Raw genomic sequence first — 23,669 nt, 5'->3', positions numbered from 1 at the left:
AATATATGATATGGTCCCCTGAGGGAAATGAATGGGGTTTTTTTTGGCAGTGTGTTATGGCCTTGGCCTCAAGCTCCGAGTCAGAGGAGGAGGGTGAGCTGCTCAGATTTGAGGCTGCTGTGTGTGACAAAAAAGTTGGTTTTGCTGGACCAGTTGGATCAAAAAGTGTTTTTTTTTCTTTCTTTCTTTCCCTGCCGGAAAATGGTTAATGAACGGCAGTCTCTGATTGGCTGTGGTTCCAGGAGTTTCCAGGAAGGAGAGGTTTTGAGAGACAGTGGGAGGTAGAGTGAGGGAAAGTGTTGGAATAGAGGCTGGAGAGGTCTGGAGATAGGTAGGGAAACAGGTTAGGAGACAGGTTGAGGTAGAAAGAGTGAAAGCGAGAAAGAGTTGGTTCTGGAAAACAAAACAACTTCCACTCTGAGTGTATTGTGAAGGACAGAGTGTGGTGTCCTGTAGGAGGAACAGACTGAAAATTTTACTTGGAGGCAGAGGTTGAGCCAGGAGAAGTAGGAGATGGAAAGGAACATCTTACTTGGACTCAAATCTAGTCTGGAGGGGAGAGATTCTTCTAAGGAAAAGAAGAAACTCCCAAACCCAGTGAAAGGAGGGGGTGTGGCGAGCCCTTGGGTCTATTACTTAAGGTACCTCAGGAGCAGAATTGTTAAAGGGGTGGATAACTGAAAGAAAGTATCACCGTTTAAAGGAACCAAACTTATAATGCAAAACAACTGAGGACAAATTAAAGTGTAATCATACTATATGCCTGAAGTAACCTAAGTTTAATCCATTTGTGTTATATACCATCTTGCCTGTCTGAGACGCCAACTTATTAGTTACCCCCTCACAAAGGTCCCCTGCAGGATACTCTGGGTTAGAATTTTAAAGAGGAAAGGAAAAGAAACCTTCGAGTAAAGTGTTGTTCAGTGTTACGCAGAATTGATGCTTTTGAATTATGGTGCTGGAGGAGACTCTTGAGAGTCCCATGGACTGCAAGAAGATCAAACGCATCCATTCTTAAGGAAATTAGCCCTGAGTGCTCACTGGAAGGACAGATCCTGAAGCTGAGGCTCCAATACTTTGGCCACCTCATGAGAAGAGAAAACTCCCTGGAAAAGACCCTGATGTTGGGAAAGATGGAGGGCACAAGGAGAAGGGGACGACAGAGGACGAGATGGTTGGATAGTGTTTTCGAGGTTACCAGCATGAGTCTGACCAAGCTGCGGGGGGCAGTGGAAGACAGAAGTGCCTGGCATGCTCTGGTCCATGGGGTCACAAAGAGTCAGACACGACTAAACAACTAAACAACAACAACAAAAAGTGTTGTTCAGTGAGGTGGGGGGGGGCAATTTATCTAAGTGAGAGCGAGCCCAATGGCCTGAGAGGGAAAAGTGCCATTGCATCCGTCGCTGCACTGTGCTATTGTCTGAAAAGAAGGACCACACTCTCATCACTGAGCCTGACACCACCAAACCAGAGTCAGGACCTTCACAGGCACCCTGCCCTGAGATCAGAAAGCCAAATGTCTCCTGCATTGTCCCACCTGCCCAGAAGCGGAGGAAACATGCCAGGCAGGAGGCTGCAGACAGCAAGAGACACACTCATCTCCAAGCCAATTACTTGACTGCTTGAAGAGTCTCCATTCTTTCAGCAAGGGAATGGAGCTTGGGAGGGCTGGGCTGGAGACAGGAGCGCACAAGGCCTTGGTCTACCTCCAACCACTGTTGAGGAAAATTGTCCCATGGGAGCAATTTGTGCTGCTTCCTTGTGGGTTCCTTGTTTCGGTTAGGAAATTAGTATTGAACGACTATATACATCAAGATCAGGCAGGATTCCTTCCAGGCAGACAAGTGAAGGATAATATAAGAAATATTATTGACATTATAGAATACCGGGAAGTGAGAAATGAAAAACAAGCAGCTTTGATGTTTATAGATGCTGAAAAAGCCTTTGACAATGTCTCTTGGGAATTTGTGAAAAAAATTTATTGGAGAAATGAATTTCGGAGATAAATTTAGGAAAGGAATTCAAGCCATATATTCAGATCAAAAAGAGAAATTAATTGTTAATCGGGTGGTAACAGAGGAATGTAGAATACCTTGTTTCGGTTAGGCTGAGAGTCAAAGGCCAGCTTGGCATGACCTCTAAAATAAAATAAAAACCTGGCTGCAGAAATGCATGCAACCAGTAACTGCAGCCTAAGTGATTAACCAAGAGGAGACCAGGAAAACACTGGGCCATCTTTAAATTCAAGATCCAAACAGGAGTTTTTATTGACATTTACTTTTGCAAGTGTGGAATACTACAGAACTAAGAATGGTTACAGTGCAAATACTTTTATGGAGAGTTTTACTGCAGCAATTACTGAAGTTGTAATATTTCTGAAAATGCTGAAATGTTTAGATTTTCTTAGTTCCTCTGCATAAATAGAGCCTTAATTACAGCTGAAGGGGAGGAGAATCATTTCAAATACTAAGGGAGTAAAAAGGATAGTTAACCTTGCTGCTCCTGCTACCGTATGCAGAAATCTTTAAATATTTTTTCTGTACTCATCAGGAAATGTCACAAATAGATCTCCTGTATTGTCAACGTCATATGTCAGTGCTTTCTTGAACCTCCCTAGATTATGTACTAAGGTTTAATCTAAGACTTGAGTATGCATTCAGATTACACCAAAGCAGCAGGAAATGTAGAAGATATGCCAAGAATCTAATATCATTTTTTAAAGTAAGTCTCTGGCCATTATTTCTCTTGAGATGAGCTTGAAAGCCTGTGTACAGATGACCTAGTGAACCCTCAGGAATAGCAGCTGGGGTATATTTTCTAAAGGTAGGTCTTCTGCAGCCACAAAGCTCCTTATCCTTCCCAATGCCCTGAGGCAGCAAGATAAATTGTATGCAACATAAACTAATCTCTGCAATTTTCCATGCATGTGTCTGTGTGGCTGCATCTGGGTCACAGAATGTGATTTTCCTTAGCAAATAGTGTACCACACAGGCACGGTTGTCCCACCCAAGAGGCTCACCTCAGGTGCTTGATCTGGCCTCTGAGGTACAAGCCACTTGCTGCTGGCTGATCTCTTTTCACTCCCCAACCACCTTCATAGCACCACAGATGGTGTTTGGCTACAAAAACGGTGTTGCTGTAGTTGTTGGTAAACTGCTTTGCTTTCAGGTATTTTTTAAAAAACAAACAAATAGTGTCTACAGTGGTACCTCGGGTTAAGTACTTAATTCGTTCCGGAGGGCCATACTTAACCTGAAACTGTTCTTTACCTGAAGCACCACTTTAGCTTATGGGGCCTCCCCCTGCCACCGCACCGCCAGAGCATGGTTTCTGTTCTCATCCTGAAGCAAAGTTCTTAATCTGAAGCACTATTTCTGGGTTAGCGGAGTACGTTACCTGAAGCGTATGTAACCTGAAGCATATGTAACCCGAGGTACCACTGTAATTTCTTCAAGAAATAAGTAAGTAAAGTGCCAGTGTTTAGCAAACATCTAATAAATTGGAAGAAGGCTGTACTCTTATCGCTGGTAATGTTTACTATTGGAGTTTAAAAGAGTAATGTCAGGAGCTGGGCTGGATCGGAAGATTGCAGAATGAAATCGCAGGCAGATCAGCTTCTAACAGAAGAAGAGGAGCACTATTTCCCTGCCCTGCCCCCCGCTTCCAGTGTTTCCAGAAGCAGACAGGCAGGCAGAGACAGAAGCTGCACAGTTGAGAGAGGAGCTACCCACTTTTGAGATAGTAGCTAAGCAACCAGAAGGGAGGGAGCAGTCAGGCAAGATATCAATTGAGAGTGGGAGGACCCCCTCCCTCCCCCTGCACTCGGAGGTCCAAGTGTTTCTGGTAACAAAGGAGACACAGGGCAGGAGGGACATCCCGTTGGCACACTTCTTGCTATGGAAGTTGGGAGGAGTCAGAGTGAGCAACTGTTATCCTTGCAGAGAGTCTGTCTGTGCTGGCAACATGATACTGTAGTGAAAAGACTATAAATCTAACAGATGTTTGTTAATTCTAATCGGTGAGCTACTAGAAGGGAGAAGGGAACTCCCGTACTTGACAAGTAATTAGTTACCGACCCTGAGTAGAGCCAATCCCCTGTGTTTCTGAAGAGTCGCTGGTCTGGGGATGCGTCCTGATTAGAAAGCAGCAAGCCTAGAATAGTGTGCACATGCAGGGATACTACAGGATATTTCAGGTTCATGTAACACCCTAAGTTTTTGACTTAGCATGTTAGAGTATACAGGATAGATAGGTTCATACATATTTTTATTAGCTGCTCTGCGGCATCTGCAAAAAAGATGGGAAGTAAATTCTAAAATTAACAAAGGCAGATGTCATAGACTTTGGAAATAACATGTTCCACCGCATAGGTCATCTGCACAATTAAAAACATGTTGTATTTTAGGGCAGATGCATGTTTTGGTGACATAAGGAAGCCATGAAGGTAAGCTTTTTGCTCAGGGCCACCACACTAAGCTTTCAACTCAATGGTGCAACTAAGCTGCTCCAACAGAAGAGTTGCCACTAAGATGTAGTGCTGCCCAGGGCATGCCGACTTCTAAGCTTCTTTGGACAGAGAATGTGTGCTACCTGTGTGCCAAATTCCCATTGCTGAGTTTAAAATTGCTTAGCTTTCTCTCCCTCTCCAGCCTTCCCTCCTCCTCTCTGTCCAACTATTAAAATCACTGAATAGACACATTTGAAGTTTCTGCCACCAACATTCTGAATAATGTAAATTTTAAATGCCTGGCTTGAGTAAACAGAGCTGGTCAGGGGAATGGGGGAATGTATTTAACATCCATGTATGTCTGAATTCAAAAACACTTTATGTTTCCCAAGTGCATAAAGTGCTGGCCGGGGGGGGGGGGCATAAATTAACAACTGGTTAGATATAATTTGCATACAAAGATACAAAATCTGATGAATAAAGGGTCCTTCACTCCTCCCCCTCCCAGATGGAATTTAGTACGAAATAGGCTTTGGTGTAATCTGAATGCATACTCAAGTCTTAGATTAAACCTTAGTACATAATCTAGGGAGGTTCATGTTATTTCCAAAGTCTATGACATCTGCCTTTGTTAATTTTAGAATTTATTTTGGTATGAAAAGTTGGGCTGTCCTGGAACCCATTCAGATCTTCAGAGAGAAAGAGAGTCAAACAACTTAGGCTGCAGCTTTCCAAACTATATGTCACAGCAAGTTAGTGTGTTAGCTACAGTGTGCACAAACACTCCCCACACTCCTTCTGGGGGGCTGGAAAGGGGTTAGTTTAACCTCTAGTTTGCTAGTGAAACTGCATTTCTGTATTGCGAAATGATGCATGTCTAAAAACTGTGTCACCAACATGAAAAGTTTAGAAAGCTCTGACTTAGGTGCTGCTGCCAAAAAGGCCCTGTTCCATATCATCACCTTCACCTATGAAGATGGGGGGTTATGAGGCAAAACATCAAGTCAGAATGTTTATAGGAGAGAAGACAGTCCTTGCAACAGTATTATTGTTGTTGTTGTTGTTGTTGTTAATGCTTTTTCTGGGGGGATGCAAGGGTACACATACCCCTAAACATTTTGTGAATCTTAACAGGAGAAAAAACTTAAAAAAATAAAATTTTAAGTTTCTTCTCTAGTATAGTGAATCGTCAGTTCCATTGCTACCCCCAATGGCGGCCTCATTTCCTGTCACGGTGTTTCCTGAGTCTCAGATGGAAGTGAGCGTTTAATATGTGAAGTAGGAGTTGGAATCTAGCATGGTGATTGGTCAGTTTCATTGTATTTACTGTATTTATTTTCCCCCATTTGAATTATAAAATGGTGATTTTCTTGAGTCGAAATGAGAGTACCCCTAAACATTTTTTTTAGGTGGCTTACACATAAAATAGGGACAACTAAAACATAGGGGGAATCATTAAAAAAAAATTAAACACACCCACCCACCCTGACCCCAACCTAGAAAGGGCTTCAATGACAGTCACACATGTTTTGAAGCCTTGTGGCTGCATACACTGCAACACACATGACACAGCACAACAGTGAGGGAAGAATAAATGCATAAAAAGATCTGGTTAATTACTGTGGGAAGCTGCAGCTATAGCAAGTCTAGCAACGTAGACTGAAGCACAGCAAAGCAAATGCATTTTGCATGAAATCCCATCCTGTAGAGAAATGGAATTCTATTATGTGTATCACATATTCCTTTGTGAATAATGCTGTATTAGGAGTGACCGATGGTCACTGAATTTTAAGTGCACATTTTCATAATATTTTTAGCATATGCACAAGTATTTGAAAGATTAAAACCAAGTCTGTCAGATAGGCAAGATATCTAGCAAATATATTCATGGATACTGTCCTGTGGCTTTGAGCTGCATGTGGAAATGTTCAGATAAGAATGCTTCCCTATGTCCTCTGATAGTCAGGGGAATGTTTTGTTCATGTAATACAGGGGACCCCTGTGCATGTCAGAAACATTTTCATTCACAGGAGAGAAGAGGAATGCAGCAGGAAGAGGTATTTGGATCTGACACAGACTGTACTCTTTTTCATCCAGATAAATTGGATGTCCCATGGGCACAATCCAGCAAAACAATCATCTTCAAAATAGTGAGTTGCTGTAAAAGTATGTGTTTTTCTTTCAATGTTTAACCAGGAGGCTGCCATTTTGAATTGTGTCTACCACTTTGAAATTTCCAAGATTTCCCAAGCCTTCTGGAAGAACCAAAACGGAAGCCACATTGATTCTCTTCCTACCCCCCAATTTTTTTCACCCTATCCTGAAATATTGTAGACATGAAACATGTAATTTTGAGTGAAATGGCTGAGAAAACACTTGTTTCCCCTACTCCAGTTGCCAGCCTAACCCAATCAATTGTAGGATTACAGACGCCACAAAGAAAAGAAGCAAATAATGCAATTAGGTTAAGCACAGAAGTGACACAAAACCACTAACTAAACATTTCAAGTAGAAACATGAGCTTTTACTATCATTTATTCATGGTGACTTAGTATTAATTAATCTTGCACACACATGCTGAACAAGATTTCTCCTGCTTCGGGCTTCACTATTAGCAGTTCTGGAGCTTTCCATCTAAGTGACAAGCACAGAAATCTGTTGTACAAGGCCAAATAAAATAATATGTTCCTCACAAAGTCATAGCAGACTTCTTGCCAAGAGGAAACACTATGTTGCATTTCTGTATCCTGCTTTATATATTCCTCAGATACTGAAGAAAAGGTATGGATTATATAAGGGTCTATTTGCAGGACCCTTTCAGGACTTTTGTTAGACTGGACTGGTGACTTTTAGCCATGCTGCCATAGACAGAGTCAGTCATCAGAGAGATGAAAAGGACTCAGCAGAGTTTAGATTTTAGGCAAATGGGTGTTTATTGTTGAATCTGTGCTTGCCATGCATGCAGGCTCCTTTCTTTCTTTCATTCTTTTTTGTAGCATGGTCTTCAGTATCAAAATGCCAGACCATATTCTCACTGTTTAATCTGGATTTACATTTTCTGGGGGAAATGCAATAAATTTGTGGAATGCTCTCCCCAGGAAGGTTCACCTGGTGCCATCATTATACACCTTTAGGCGCCAGGCAAAAACTTTCCAGTGTGGTGTAGTGGTTAAGAGTGATAGACTCGTAACCTGGGGAATCAGGTTCGCGTCTCCGCTCCTCCACATGCAGCTGCTGGGTGACCTTGGGCTAGTCACACTTCTCTGAAGTCTCTCAGCCCCACTCACCTCACAGAGTGTTTGTTGTGGGGGAGGAAGGGAAAGGAGATTGTTAGCCGCTTTGAGACTCCTTCGGGTAGTGACAAAGCAGGATATCAAATCCAAACTCTTCTTCTTCTCTTCTTCCTCTTTAACCAGGGCTTGGGCTGATTGGCACTCGCCCTTTAAAAATGTGTTGGGCAGGGGTTATTGGGTTGTTCCTGTTTTGTTTTGTTTTTAAAAAATGATTATGTATTTTGTGTTTTTATACTGTGATTTTATCCTGTGAACCGCCCTGAGACCTGCGGGGATAGGACGACATACAAATTTAATGAATATTAATAATAGAATAATTAATAATAATTTTTAAAATCCCATTGCCACAGTGAGCCATTTGTGAGATCTCAACAAAATAGTAAGAGCTCACTTGAAAGCACCCCATTTGTCACTTAGCTGCTATGGACTGAAAAACTGTGATGTGCCAAAAACTAATCCCAGGGGATTGAGCAGTTAAACAGGGGTAGCCTCAATGCCCAAATGGGAGGCTGCCCCCAGGCCCCTATGTACATCTCCGAAAGTTCCATGGAAGAAAGGCTGGATATAACCCATCCTGCAGCAGCTCTAATAGTGGTGAATGCAATTTATATTCTAAGTTTTTATTCTCCGAATGCTTTATTACTTAGAAGGAGCTTTCAGTGGTGTGGGGTGTTTGTTTGCATTCCTATATGCATAAATCAGTTTAGAGAAGAGCTCCAGTTTGTTCATTAGCTTTAGGTCTAGGGAGTGAGGGAGGGTGGAAGCATTAACTACAGGGTAATCTTGTTTGCCAAGTGGAAACGGAACAAAATAAAAGGCACTAAAGAGCAATTTATACAGATGGCTACACTTTTCAACCAAGACACAAAAATGAGCTTAATTGCGGGGTGAACGTTTTCAAACAATCACTATGCTATTTTGCCTTTTATTTGAGTAAGCTTAAAGGGTTAACGCATTTACTAAAGCAAAGTATTTTAATACATGCAATATAATTAATAGTAAAAAGAAAGAAAAGCAACTAAAGTGATAGACTGAAATAAAGAACAACTCAGTCCCAACAGCAGGTTTTAGCCACTTTACCTAAATCAAGTGTATCATAAAGTTGGCATGAAACCATTCTGTTTGAATCAGACACATCTGGTGAATGACAAATGCTTTTGCCTAAAATGGAAGTAACAAACTACCTTGATAATCTATGTAGATTTGCTTTCCACCTGCTTCATATCTTTTTATCCAGCTACTCAGATTTGGAGACACATCTATCAAAACTTCAGCAACAAAGATCGAAGTTGGGAAGAAAAAAGAAATCTGATACAATGCCATCCTTAGCGAGAGCCCCTTTGCAGGAATAAAGGTCACACATTCCTCATTTAGGAGCAGCAACTGCTGTGTGATTATCACTAGAGCAATGGTTACCATTTTCTGCTTTCCAAAAACCACCTGAAAATTGCTGATGGTCTTGGCAAATCACTTAATGATTTTTTCTGCCTGTGGCAGCAATTGTAGTGTGGCGAGCCAGATGCTTTATGATTTTTTAAGTGTATTTTAATTGCTTATTTTATTTCTTATATCTTGTATTTTACTGAATATACAATATAAGAAACTAAATAATCAATAAAATGCAATTAAAAAGTCATATGGATATTTAACATGATGAATATGCTATCTCCCATCTTCAGACACAAATCCACAGATACGCCACGGACCCCCTGAATGAAGCTCACAGACCACTAGTGGTCCATGGACCACAGCTTGAAATCATCACTAGAGAATTTCTGCCCTCTGCTTCTCCAGCTAGCCATGTGTTCTAACTTAAAGGCGAGTCACATTAGGAACTGGAATACAGACTTCAGGAAGAAATAAACACAAGAGCAATCACTCCAGTGACACAGGAATCAGAAGTACCAGAGAGTCCACTGAGATTGTTTGGGCTAAAAGGGGCTTCCATGTAATTTGGCATAGTGCTCGATAAAGATTATGAGAGGACATGATTAAAGGGTTCTCTGGAACAGATTAGTTTTGACATTTAGCATAATTATTTGTTTATTCTAACAGTTCTAAAAGGCAATCATTTATATAAGAGTTGACCATGACTTGGCTATATTTAGCAGCTGAGCTGGCCAGATTTTCTTTTTGACCAGTTAAAACTGAATACCACATTCCCAAGAGACCATGGTATCATGTGCAGTGCTGTAAAGAAACATGCTAGCCAAGACTGGGAGCTGCCAGCCAGCTCCTATCAGTTCACGTCAGATTGGCTTTGAATTGGGCTGATATATTTACCAAAGCATTGGTAAAAAGCTCAGCTCGCTAAGGAACCATTGGGGAAGCTGATGTTTCCATGTGGCTTTGCAGCTTTGAAGAGATGTCCCCAGGAAAACCGAATGAAAAAGCCCACCCCACCCCCAAGGCCCACGGAGGAACCTTGGGGTAAAATAGTCTTCCACAGGGTTGGGATTTTGGCCCCCATTCCTGTTTTCCAAGATGTACTTCTCCAACATAGCCCTCTAGCAAAGCAACAGAGATGGTTGTCAATGGCTTTGCAAGGGAGCTCAGCTGAAGAGCTACTCTTAGAGAAAGTCCATCCATATGAGATCCTTGCAGCCCAAGTATATTTGACAGTGATGGGTTTTTGTTTCTCTCCCAGATTCACCAAGGGTAGCTCTTCAATGCAGCCTCCTTTGCAGAGTCATTGTCAACCATCTTTATCACTTTACTAGGGAGCTGCTTTGAAGAACTATATTGGGGGGGGGATCATGCTAGTTGCAAAAGCCCACTCTCCCACTGGGATATGGGCTTTTGCTTCTAATCCCGTATCTTCTTTGAGAAGCTCTTTATTGAATAAGCCTTTCCCCTCTCATTTTTTTAAAAAAATCTAAGCTGCAGAAGATTCCCAGGGCTTTGAATACTTATGTCTTATTTTGAGGAAAGCATTACTGAGCCCTAGTTGCTCATTCCTGGGCCTAACTCTGAAAAAGTATGTTGGCATCTCTATGAGACAAATGGTGCTTCCATCCAGGTTACGGGGCAATGAAAATCTAATAAATAAATGAAATTACAAACTTGCAATATAGAAGTCAATAAAAGTATTATTGTGTAGCGGTTTAAAAAATAGTGCTTTAATTAAATGGTGCTGATTTGCATGACCTACAGTGCTGGTGGTTCATTATTTTCCCTTTCATAATCCCATTCACTGATAACGCATGCACTGAAAAATGTTAATAAACTGAAGGTGGACCTGGAACTTTACTATGGAATCAGAACAAGCAGAGGTCACTGGGACTCTCACTTTGGCAGTCCCATTAGTCTTATGAAAAGAAAGTCTACAAAGGACTCCTTTTGAAGTTCTTGAATCTGACAGGGCTTGTGGTATTAAAAGTTCTAGGGCACGCTCTAAAGTATGCTTCCTTGATGTTGCTTCCATAGCTTGGAAAGAGAAAGAGGAGAGAGCAGTTCGTGCTTCAAGGAAGCAACAGGGAAATGCAGAGAAATACCAAAGAGACGTTTGATTGCTAGAACATGTAGTGTGCACTCTGTGGAAATTATAATGTACAGCTCTTCTTATGAATAGTGTAGGCCATCCACACTGGGGAACATTTGCTACCTTACTTTATAAATTGGTAAACCCTTTTCATCTCTCCAAGGGTACGTACTAAACTTAAGCCCATCATGGCCGATTCTTTCTCAGGATGTCAATGACAGGCACGTAACAGAAAGAGGTTTCCTGTCTGTTCCTACGGTATCAGATTGAAATGCTAATGAAAACTAGACATTTTATTCTATCACACCAGTTCCACGTGATTTGCAATGGCTGCCAATGATTTTTTTTTTTTTGGCCCAATTCAAGGTGCCGGTCATGTAAAGCCCTATGCGGCCTAGGACCCACGTACCTACGGGACCGCCTCTCCTGGTATGCCCCGCAGAGGACCTTAAGGTCCACAAATGACAACATTTTGGAGGTCCCAAGTCGCAAGGTGGTTAGATTGGTCTCAACTAGGGCCAGGGCCTTTTCACTACTGGCCCCAACTTGGTGGAATGCTCTGTCACAAGAGACTAGGGCCCTGTGGGACTTGATATCTTTCCGCAGGGCCTGCAAGACAGAGCTGTTCCGCCTGACCTTTGGTTTGGACTCAGTCTGACCCTTATGTTCCCTCCCCTTATGGTTTTGATCTATGGGCTACTTTTAAAATAAGGATGCATTTTAAATTGCATTTTAACCTGTATTTTAAATTGGTCCCCCCCCATTATGTTTTTACTGTAATTTTACTGGTGTTAACCGCCCTGAGCCCAGCTCTGGCCGGGGAGGGCGGGGTATAAATAAATTTATTATTATTATTATTATTATTATTATTATTATTATTATTATTATTTACTTGTTGCCTGAGCATCTTCAATATGGTTCAATATTGTTAATTTATTATGCCTGTTTGTTTCTCTGTTAGTCTGTTTCTATCACTATCTGTTAGATGCAGATAAGCTTTTTCAACTATGAAACAGTGTTGCTCAGAGCCGGCTCACCTATAGTGCAGATGGGCCTTTAACACCAAGCACTGGCCTTCTGGGGATCACCAAGCATCCAGCCTCAGAGTTTCTGACAAGGATCACAAATAATGCGCTGGCAATGTGAGTTTGCAATATTGCAGAATGTGTCTCCCTATCCCTAAATACAAGCTAGAGACACTTAATTATGAGGCATTTGAGATTATTTCCTTACTTTGTGCCTGCATGGCTTAATTTATAAACAAAGCCTTCTCTTCTGTTAGCCTGGAAAGCCCTGGGAAAGTCACGTATACCACACTGGGGCAATCTGCACAAATGCAGATGGTCGGAAGATGCAAGAGGGGGTTTACAAACTCATTTCAGTTGATCTGGAATTTTAAAGATTGTCTCATGAAAAACAACATGCAGTGAATGTTGTGCCCTTTCCAAGACATCTTTGTAAGTATTTCTCCTGCTCTAAGGTTCTAGTACGGTTTCTATCAGGCTCTGTCCACCTATGTATTTATTTGATGGGTGGATTCTTATCTCTTGAGTAGCGGGCAAAGGGGCGGCAAATTTCTGCCACAAATCTGATCCTCTTTTATTATACAGACAACAGTGGCGGAAGCTGGGCTTTCAAATTTCAGTGCCCCCACTCTCTTGCCTTCCATTCTACGTCACTGTTCCAGTGCCCCCTCGGCTTGGCACCTGGTGTGAGTGAACCAAATACGCTCCCGTAAATCTGCCTCTGTGTACAAAGAATGAACGGGGCCATTGTATGGTTGCCTGGGAAATGTGCTGCCTCTATACATCCTGACAGTAGTGAAATTCTATTGTTGCTATGGAACCACCCCACCCTTAACAACAGGAAGATGCTAGGAAGTGGTGACAGCAGAAAGGGGAATCACAATCAAGAGCAAAAGGGTTAGAGCCAAGGGCTCAACTTCATCTTATCTTATTTTTAAAGGGCTAAATTATTAGATGCTGACCAATAAATTTTAAAGAGGCAGCTCCCTGCCTGAAAGACTTTAAAACAGACTGACGTGGGCAGAGAGATGGGTGGGGAAGGTGCAAAAGATCACTTGTGGGCTGGGTACTCCATGTAAATGCTGATATACGTGATTATTTCTCCTCAAGAAAACAAAGAAGGGAAGATCATGTTAATAAGGGTCTTACTTGACTAGGTTTTCAACCTTGACATAAGCAAACATGAAAACTTGGGAATTAAGGTCCAAATTCTGACAACACTCCAAATCACCAGACAATAGATATGATTATATAAACAGACACACTCTGTGTGTGCAATCAAGGAACAGAGTTAAACAGACATACCTAAAATATTCATTAAAAAACTGTAAATATAAAAGCTTATCTGACAAAGGCTTTAATTTGAAATGCCTTTGAATTTGCAGACAGCCTACTTTTCTATGTGTCCTACTTTGTTTGTTTTTAGCGTGGCACTTAATTATTACCAGAAGGGTGCTCCTGAACCTGGGCCCTAGAATATGTATGTAGTTGCAAACTCCACACACTTATCCTTGCAAACAAGCAGCAACATGGGAATCCAGATCATCTCTAATTAAATTCAGGCACACACAGGGCTGGGCTATATAGCAGATGCCATGGCTCCAGGAAGGCAGAGTGGACAAGTGAAGCCCATAGTTGGGTCAGCCCTATGTTGGGAAAAGTGCTGGACTCGGAGGAGATTCAGATTGCATTTCCACTCACCCTTGGTGGTCTTCTCTCAGATTGCTATATTATAGGGTTGTGATGAGAATAAAAGGGAAAGGCCCGCTGAGGAATCATGTAATAGTAGGAAGGGGGCATTGTAGCCCAGTCAAACATTCTTTGAGGGGGGCAGGATAGTAATATGGGGGGGGGGAAGGTGTTAGCAAACTAACACTGGGAGGAAATCTCGGAAGATGACTGGTTTTCAGATGAGTGGGTGTGACTGGCAGCTATGATTTGATGTCCTGAATCTCACTATTTCTGAACAGAAACCTAATTCAGATGTGTGTTCCTTACAAGCCTGGGGAAGCTCAAAGTAGCAAACAGCTGTTCTGTAGTATGTGTAATTATAATGCTTGGGGAACTGGAAATCCATTCAAAAATGCAAAAGCAGTATGCATTAGCACAAGAAACACAAAGCAAGACTCTATGCCTGGCACTGGATGAATCAGATGAGAGTTTGGCATCCAAATGGCGAATAATCATGCAATGTTTGAAAGTACCTTACAGAAGTGAATGCCAGAAAACGCCTTCCAGATAAAACATGCTAAAGGTTTTCTAGGCACAAAGGAAGCTGCCTTATTCAGAGTCAAGACTGTTGGTTCATCTAGCTCAGTAGTGTCTGTATCAGGCCTCCTCAACCTTTGCCCCCCAGATGTTTTTGGCCTACAACTCCCATGATCCCTAGCTAGCAGAACCAGTGGTCAGGTATGATGGGAATTGTAGTCTCAAAACATCTGGAGGGCTGAGGTTGAGGAAGCCTGGTCTATATGAAGCTTCCACAGATAGAGATCTGTCCCAAACCTACATGAATTGAACTTGGGATTTTTGTTGTTGTTTGTGTGTGTGTGTGTGTGTGTGTGTGTGTGTAGATATGGATGACATTGTGGTCTAAACCACTGAGCCTCTTGGGCTTCACGACTGGAAGATCGGCGGTTCAAATACATGTGATGCGGTGAACTTCCATTGCTCTGTTCCAGGTCCTGCCAACCTAGCAGTTCAAAAGCATACCAGTGCAAGTAGATAAATAGGTATCACTGCAGTGGGAAGGTAAACAGTGTTTCTGTGCACTCTGGCTTCCATCACAGTGTTCTGTTGTGCCAGAAGCAGTTTAGTCATGCTTGCCACATGACCCAGAATGCTGTCTTTGACTGGACTTAATTGTCCAGGGGTCCTTTATTTTTTATTTGCGATATACGCACACACAATGTGTGGTTTAGTGCTGAAACATACCATTACTTACAAAACATTTGAGAAAGCCCAAAGTGTTTCACACATACCCTCTCGATACTTCTCACAACAGTGAAACACAGATCAGTATTAACATCACCCCACTGAAAATTGTTGAGGAGTTGGGAGAGAGTGGCTTGCCTAAACCATCTAATGGAACACTTCTCCCTCCACACACCCCATTCCATGCAGAAGCTTCCCTAGTACAGTGGTACTTCGGGTTACAGGCGCTTCAGAGATTACAGACTCCGCTAACCCAGAAATAGTACCTCAGGTTAAGAACTTTGCTTCAGGATGAGAACAGAAATCGTGCAGCGGTGCGGCAGCAGCAGGACACCCCATTAGCTAAAGTGGTACCTCAGGTTAAGAACAGTTTCAGGTTAAGAACGGACCTATTCTTAACCCGAGGTACCACTATATATTGCAAACTGCTAAGGGTACTGTGGCATTGCAGCATGGTGCATCCTGCTGCCTCCACAGACTCTTTGGCTGGGTCCTCAGCAGAAAGGAGATGTAAAAAACCTCTCCTGCTGGCTGGGAAGCATTTGAATTGGTTGCAAATGGGCCAATAGCAGCCAGGACAAGGGGCGGGCATGTTCAGCAAGCAAGCCTGACTGGGTCCCTTGTAGTCTTCACTCAGGTCTGCTCCCAGAGTATATAAAGAGTGCCGGCCCCTCACATGGCACTTCAGTTTCACAGAATCTCCCTCCTAGCCGCCCAACAGTTAGGCCAGCTCCTACCATTCTTGGGGGTAGCATTTGTTTCCTGACCTTGCTGTGAATTATGATTGGTTGCCATATTAGGGGCTGGGGAGGTATTTGTCTTTCTGGTCAGTTGGCCAACCTGAGGTTTTTGCCTACCTCGTAGCAATTGTAACAACTTTGGTGGGTAAGGCATTGGGTAAAAAACCTGGTCATGGTCGGAGGGAAGGTTGTAAGTCCCTCTAAGGGAATTGAGTAACCCATTAAAGGGACCCTAGAGGAGGTCTCATGTCTGGATGCCCAGGCAGGGTCTTGGGCCTCAGCTCTTCTCAGTAGTGATCTGTGTGGGGAAGAACCTATTTGACATATGTCATAGGATTTCCTCACCACTGGTTCAACCCCTTGGAGAATCAACCAACAGGTGGGCTGGTTGAAACAACAAGAAGAAGAGAGTTTGGATTTGATATCCCGCTTTATCACTACCCGAAGGAGTCTCAAAGCAGCTGACAATCTCCTTTCCCTTCCTCCCCCACAACAAACACTCTGTGAGGTGAGTGGGGCTGAGAGACTTCAGAGAAGTGTGACTAGCCCAAGGTCACCCAGCAGCTGCATGTGGAGGAGAGGGGAAGCGAACCTGGTTCACCAGATTATGAGTCCACTGCTCTTAACCCACTACACCACACTGGCTCTCTGCACCACACTGGCATAGACATATACTCAATGTCTATGCCAAAACCCCATCCACCTGGAATCAATAAAGTTGTGGCCTAATTTGAACCAAAAGAATATTGTCACAGGTAGTCCTTTCAAGACACGTTGCGGGATGGCAGGTCATGGCTCCTGGGCACATAAAGAGATTATCACTGAGCTCAAGGGAAGAAAACTCATAGAAAACAGAGATACAAGCTGAAAGGCTAAGCCATACAGTCTATCATGGAAGGAATGCAGTCATGGAGTATTTTGTGTTTGGAGGTAAAAGTGGAGAAAAGTGCTCCATGGATAATTTTAACAGGTAAGGAATTTCAAATGCAGAATATAGAAGCACTCAAGCACGAGTTCTTCTGATGAGCTGGAAGGTTTTCAGAGAAACAAAAGACACTTTCAGCTTCTTTAGAACTGAGCTAATCTATTCCAACAACAGGGAAAAGCATACCCTCCAACATTTCTCAAATGAAAATAGGGACGTCCTATTCCAGAATAAAAAGCAGAGACATCGCCTTGCCAACAATGGTCTGTATAGTTAAAGCTATGGTTTTTCCAGCAGTGATGTATGGAAATGAGAGCTGGACCATAGAGAAGGCTGATCGCCGAAGAATTGATGCTTTTGAATTATGGTGCTGGAGGAGACTCTTGAGAGTCCCATAGACTGCAAGAAGATCAAACCTATCCATTCTTAAGGAAATCAGCCCTGAGTGCTCACTGGAAGGACAGATCGTGAAGCTGAGACTCCAATACTTTGGCCACCTCATGAGAAGAGAAGACTCCTTGGAAAAGACCCTGATGTTGGGAAAGATGGAGGGCACAAGGAGAAGGGGACGACAGAGGACGAGGTGGTTGGATAGTGTTCTTGAAGCTACCAGCATGAGTTTGACCAAACTGCGGGAGGCAGTGGAAGACAGGAGTGCCTGGCATGCTCTGGTCCATGGGGTCATGAAGAGACGGACACGACTAAACGACTAAACAACAACATTCCAGAATAATCATAATAATTTTATTATTTGAACCCCACCCATCTGACTGGCTTGCCCCAGCCACTCTGAGCGGCTTCCAACATTAAAAAATAATAATAAATACTAAACATCAAAAAACTTCCCTGTACTGGGCTACCTTCAGATGTCTTCTAAAGGTTGTTTAGTTCTCATTTCCTTGGCTCATGGGTCACATAACTCCATACCTTCCAACATTTATCCAATGTAAATAAAGGCTTCCTACCATACACTCCAACATTTCTCAGATGGAAATAGGGGCGTTCTAAGGAAAAGTGGGACATTCCAGGATCAAATCAGAAACCAGTATGGCTTTTGTAAATCCAAGGCTGTCCTTGGAAAATAGGGACGCTTGGAGGGTCTGGAAAGGACTGAGGCCTGCAAATAGTTCTTTAGTGTTAAGCTGAGATGGAAGAATCAATTAATGTTTCCAGAAAGAAATGTGGGAAGAAAATTACATATATATATTTAAGCAGGTGTCTTCAGATGAAATTGTCTTGTTGTCTCCTTTGTAGATTATCACTGACTGTAATGAATCAGCTGGAAGCTGGCTCTTGCCAATTTTGTTGACAGCTGGATGCAATTGCACCTCAGGATGAATGGCTGGAAGTTTTAATCACTGACACAGAGAAAGGTAAAAAGGCTAAATGTACTACTAAGGGTAAAACTATGAAGTACTTTTATAAGCCAGGGAGATTTACCATGCTGATATATGATGTGTACTATCTTCCACTCTACTGCTTCCAAGACCTCTGCTGCTCTCAGTGCAACCACGCTGTGGAAGCGTGTTCCCTTACGCACGTGCAATTTTCGGCGCATAACTATATGAAATGACACATACAACTGAGGTTACACAAATACATCCCGCAAACATTAAGGCCAGATGTTCTATAGTTTTTGCTTCATGAGCCTGTGCAGCTGTAGCCATATGGCAGATCCTAGAGCCTGGCCTCTCAAGCAGAATTAACATTTTTCAATAAATAATAGCACTGCAGTTTCCCAGCATTGACAGTTTCAGAGGAAATTTTGAATTAGTTTCTGATAAGTGATGGCAAAACAAAGTTAGGCGGGTGAGGCTTTTTCACTCCAAGTGGGTATTTCTCACAAACTGCAACTGCTGTCCCCAAACCTTTTCAAATGCCCTCCTTCCTGCCCAATACACCTTTCTTCATGTTTACAGATTGAGGTAGAATCCTGACAAGACAGAAGTACTGTTTTGGGGGGACAGGAGACGGGCAGGTGTGGAGGACTCCCTGGTCCTGAATGGGGTAACTGTGCCCCTGGAGGACCTGGTGCACACCCTGGGACTCATTTTGGACTCGCAGCTGTCCATGGAGGCACAGGTTAATTTGCTGTCCAGGGCAGCTGTTTACCAGCTCCACCTGGTATGTAGGCTGAGACCCTACCTGCCCGCGGACTGTCTCGCCAGAGTGGTACATGCTCTAGTTATCTCTCACTTGGACTACTGCTGTGCACTCTATGTGGGGCTACCTTTGAAGGTGACCTGGAAACTACAACTAATCCAGAATGCGGCAGCTAGATTGGTGACTGGGAGCAGCCGGCGAGACCACATAACACCATTCTTGAAAGACCTACATTGGCTCCCAGTACGTTTCTGAGCACATTTCAGAGTGTTGGTGCTGACCTTTAAAGCCCTAAACAGCCTCAGTCCAGTTTACCTAAAGGAGCATCCCCACCCCCATCGTTCTGCTTGGACACAGGTCCAGGGCCTTCTGGCGATTCCCTCCCTGCGAGAAGTGAAGTTACAGGGAACCAGGCAGAGGGCCTTCTCGGTAGTGGCGCCCACCCTGTGGAACGCCCTCCCATCAGATGTCAAGGAAATAAACAACTACCAGACTTTTAGGAGACATCTGAAGGCAGCCCTGTTTAGGGAAGCTTTTAATATTTGGCAGACTATTGTATTTTAATATTTTGTTGGAAGCCGCCCAGAGTAGCTGGGGAAACCCAGCCGGATGGGCGGGGTATAAATAATAAATTATTATTATTATTATTATTATTATTATTATTATTATTATCATTATTATTATTATTATTATTAAAATGTTCAGGTTTCTCGGCTATGTGGTAGGGAAAAGCTCTTACCTGATAGGATTGTCCATTCTGTTCACAGTGAGAAATGCCGCTAGGTTCGCTGTGTAGGATGAACACACAATAAGAGTGAATAGCCACCAGCTACCCATCACAATCCGCATCGCCATGGAATTGACTGCAGATTCACCACCTGAAATATAAGAAAATGAGTGAGCTCTTGGGAACTTATTTACAAAGGCTAATGCCTGTCTATAATTCCTGTCTTGTAGTTATCTGTTAGCCCACAACTTTTGTATTTTAATGAACATCATCATAAAAAGCTGAATGTACACACACACACACACACACACACACACACAAAGAGACACACATTTACCCAATTGTGGGGATTAAAAGACGAAATGCTACAGTTCTGCAAACTCTGTACCATGTGATCTGTTTGCTTGTGTGGACCAAGTTTTACACTACAGGTTGAATACACGGCCATGGTGGGTGGAAGCCACACTCCATGACAAAAATGTGCATGTTAGGGAGTTTAATAGTCTGCATCCCAATCCCTGAGATAACTAGTTTTTAAGGGCAGGGAGGAATATTCAACTATAGAGGAATATTTAACTATAGAGGGAGGAATATTCAACTATAGAGGAATATTTAACCATGAGAGAACCTATTTCTCATTTGCCCCACCACCTCTTGCTAGGTGAGTTAAATGAATGTGTAAATTGGCTCTGAAATTCCCAAGTGGTTCACTGAAACATATTCGAAAACATCAAAACATTAATGACATATTTTTATTGCTTCTTCTTGGTTTATAGCACTCCTTGTAACATGTCTAAAATTAGACACTGGACCTGCGCGTGCCTCATGGGCATTTTACTAATATAAACATGTCCTTCATCAAAATTTGGACATACTGAGACAAATACATATTTGACCTGGGAATGTTCAGAACCCTTCTGAGAAGTTTCCCTGGCCCTGACAACATTGTGATTTCCTCAAAATCCCTCAGAAGCTTTGGGAAACTTTCCAATTGTGCTTTGCATTCCGTTTTAGAAGTAATTCATTAAAAGCAAGAACTCACTGAGAAGCGTCCACAGTTTTAGTGAAACTCTTTTGGCTTCTCCTAAAATTCAGAAAGATTTTGCTTGTTAAGAAGCTAAATTCAGTTCAGATCTTGGTGACAACTCTATTGGGCACAACCCAAAGAAAAACATTTCCCACAGACGCGTTTCCTCAGTGCGTTGTCAAAAATCACCATGTAATGGGACAAACTGGTCATGCTAAACCATATTTAGGGTGAGTGAAACATCACATTTATTTATTTACTGCATTCATATCCCACAGTTAGAAAGTGTAATGGTATAGGAAGCAAAAAGCTGTAAATCCCCATACTATACTATAGAAAACTATACAAGCCTGACCAAAACTAATCACCCCAAGCAAAGATGGTGATGTTAGTTATTTATTAAGATAAAACAAATTATGAGCAAGAGACTATGGCCTTAGTTATATTATTTCTTGCTCTTTTTAAATCATTTATGGGGATAGATGATTCCTACACAATTGTGCTTCTCCTTTAATTCAAAGGCACCTTCGCTATCAGTCGATCTTTGATTATACCTGTTGTTGGCTGCTTAATTTAAAGTGCTTCTTTTTTTATATTACTGAAGCTTGTGAGACAACTATCTCAATGAGACCACATTTAGTGGGCAAAGTTTCCCATTAAAAGTTTTGCATCTTGCTCCTCTCCCAATTTCTTTTCTAACAACCTTGCAAGATGTATCCTTGTAATTAAGGGGGGGATTACGATTACTTCCATGCGGTAATCAACAAAATTCAACATGAAATGCAAGACTTCAAATGAAGTCAGTTGACAAAAGAACACATTCAGGAATAATCTAGAAAAGAAGAAGAAGAAGATCCCCACAATTCTATTTGTTTTGGTTACAGATTTGCTTATCTCTAACTTTGAAATTAAAGGGCCAGAAGATTTTTATATGTAGCTGGATCATTCCTATTAACTTGTGGAAGGTTAAGGAATAATGGAACAAGCTCTAATCTACTCTTCACATTATTATTTACCAGACACTAGGCAGGGTAGGACCACTGTTGTCTTTATTTACTGCCCCCCTTTTTGCATTTCTAGAGGCGTCTAGAGGCATCTATTTGGGCTAAATGGAATTTGATCTGATCCAGTGATGTAGAGTTTACATTCTTAGGAGTCTGCTTCACTGCATGATGAGATGCATGCATTGAACTAACTCTCCCCCCAGTAGGAGCACAGGCTGAAAATAGGTATACGTAATACTGACACTGCAAAAAGAGTGCAGCAGTTAGGGAGGGACATCCTTTTAGTGTTGAATGCCACAGTGGACCCTGCACTCCATGGAAAATTCCTCTTGCCCTTTAACCTCTGCTCTTTCAGTCACTGATCAGATTCACATACAGAGTATAGCTACGAGAAGAACAAAATAATGTGGTGAGGATTTTCTGCATGTTCAAAACAGGGATGGAGGAGGAATTAAACAGATTTATACACTGAATCTGGCAGTTTCACTCTGACCGAGTCTTGTTTACATCGGACTGCCTATTTTACTGAGTGCCCTCTAATACCTCAGCAGCTCATTCATAGTCATCTACATTTCTGCAGCATAATTCTGTAACTGTATTAAGACATACATGTTATTTCAGAGGCACACGCATTTCTGTATGTATCTGTTTATGTGCTGGTTACTTTAGGAAACCTGGGTTGTATATGTATAACATATGTGAGAGCTGTTGGGGATTCTTCTGCTCTAGTAGCTTAGCTCAAAGAGGCAAGGTAGCTTGTGCGTTTGAGACAGACCTTGTATCAGAAAATTTATTTCAGAGGCTCAGCTAGCTTTTATAGGGCAATGCACATCAACTGGAGCTACAGTTAGCAGCTCCTGACCGCTGCGAGTAATTTTTACTCCAGTCACTTTTCAAAAAGTTCACCCTGCACTTAAGACTAATGGCACTTAAGGCTTTTTTTTAAGCCACAAAGCATAAATACTACAACAATTTGCTATATATATAGTGTGTGTGGGGGAAAACCTCAGCACATTTACATAAGCCATAAAATACTACCCTCCTAATGTCCTAAAATAACAAACAAACCATATTTATATGGGTGTTTTCAAAAGTAGAATAATTTATATGTGGGGGTATTGTTTTTATTTTTTTCTGTATTATGTATTACTGCCTTTTTATATTGTAAACCACCCTGTGAAGGGCGGTATAGAAATTTAATAAAGAATAATAAAATCATGTCGTGTTCACTCACAAGTATATAATTTGGCACAAACGGATTATTTGGGGTCAGCTTAAAAGACCAACATAGTGTTTTGTGTATCACTGCCCTAGAATACTACTTTTAAAGTGTGAGGGAGAAATAAAATAACAACTAAAAATGAGACTTTAACAAGCAGCTCGGAATACAGAAATATACATGTTTTGTGTGCTGTGAAATCACGCTATGTCAACTCAAAGTGTATTGTCAGTAGCAGAACAAGTTCTGTAATGTACCCTTCAAGCAGTTATTTGCGAAAGGTTAGTCCATGGCCTACCCTTTTGTGCTGAGACTGAAAAGTAATGAATAGCCATCAGTACTGTGTTTTTTCTGTCAGACAGAAAAATACTTGACCACGTACCTTGCTGAACAAACGCCCCGTACACAATCCAAATGGCACTGTGAAGTGTGGAGGAAGCAGAGGCAGTGGACTGAGAAGAGTTCTGGGCTCTTACTGCTTGGATTCGGTTCAGCACAAAGATCAGGACGCCAACAACAGGGATGGCCGCAGCGATGCAAGCCCACACCGCAAAATCAAAGGGGGCAAAGAGAGAAAAGATGTTGATCTTCTCTTCTGGTTTCTTGATCAGGATTCCTACAGAATAATCCATATAGCGCTTGCTGAAGTCTACAACACTCTCCCGTTCCGGTGTGATAGTGATGGCGGAGATGGCCAAGTCAGCTCTCTGCAAAGGGAACAGAAACAATGGTCAGAGCCTT

The 23,669-nt window shown here is 42.2% G+C and overlaps 1 protein-coding gene across 6 annotated transcripts in view; it reads right to left on the bottom strand.

Moving 5' to 3' along the window:
- The window catches only part of GRID1 (glutamate ionotropic receptor delta type subunit 1), a 721,020-nt gene that overhangs the window by 52,182 nt on the left and 645,169 nt on the right, over positions 1–23,669 (bottom strand). For all 6 annotated transcript variants that reach the window (XM_079975593.1, XM_079975595.1, XM_079975594.1 and 3 more), the window contains exons 11-12: positions 23,311–23,635; positions 19,691–19,829 (exon numbers count right to left, since the gene is read on the bottom strand). In XM_079975593.1, the coding sequence (XP_079831719.1) occupies positions 19,691–19,829; positions 23,311–23,635 (464 nt within the window). The remainder of the gene's footprint in view (positions 1–19,690; positions 19,830–23,310; positions 23,636–23,669) is intronic.

This window comes from Podarcis cretensis (genome assembly GCF_951804945.1).
Source record: "Podarcis cretensis genome assembly, chromosome: 5".
NCBI lineage: Eukaryota > Metazoa > Chordata > Lepidosauria > Squamata > Lacertidae > Podarcis > Podarcis cretensis.
Note: the sequence above shows the minus strand (reverse complement) of the source record. Positions and strands in the feature narration are given on the sequence as shown.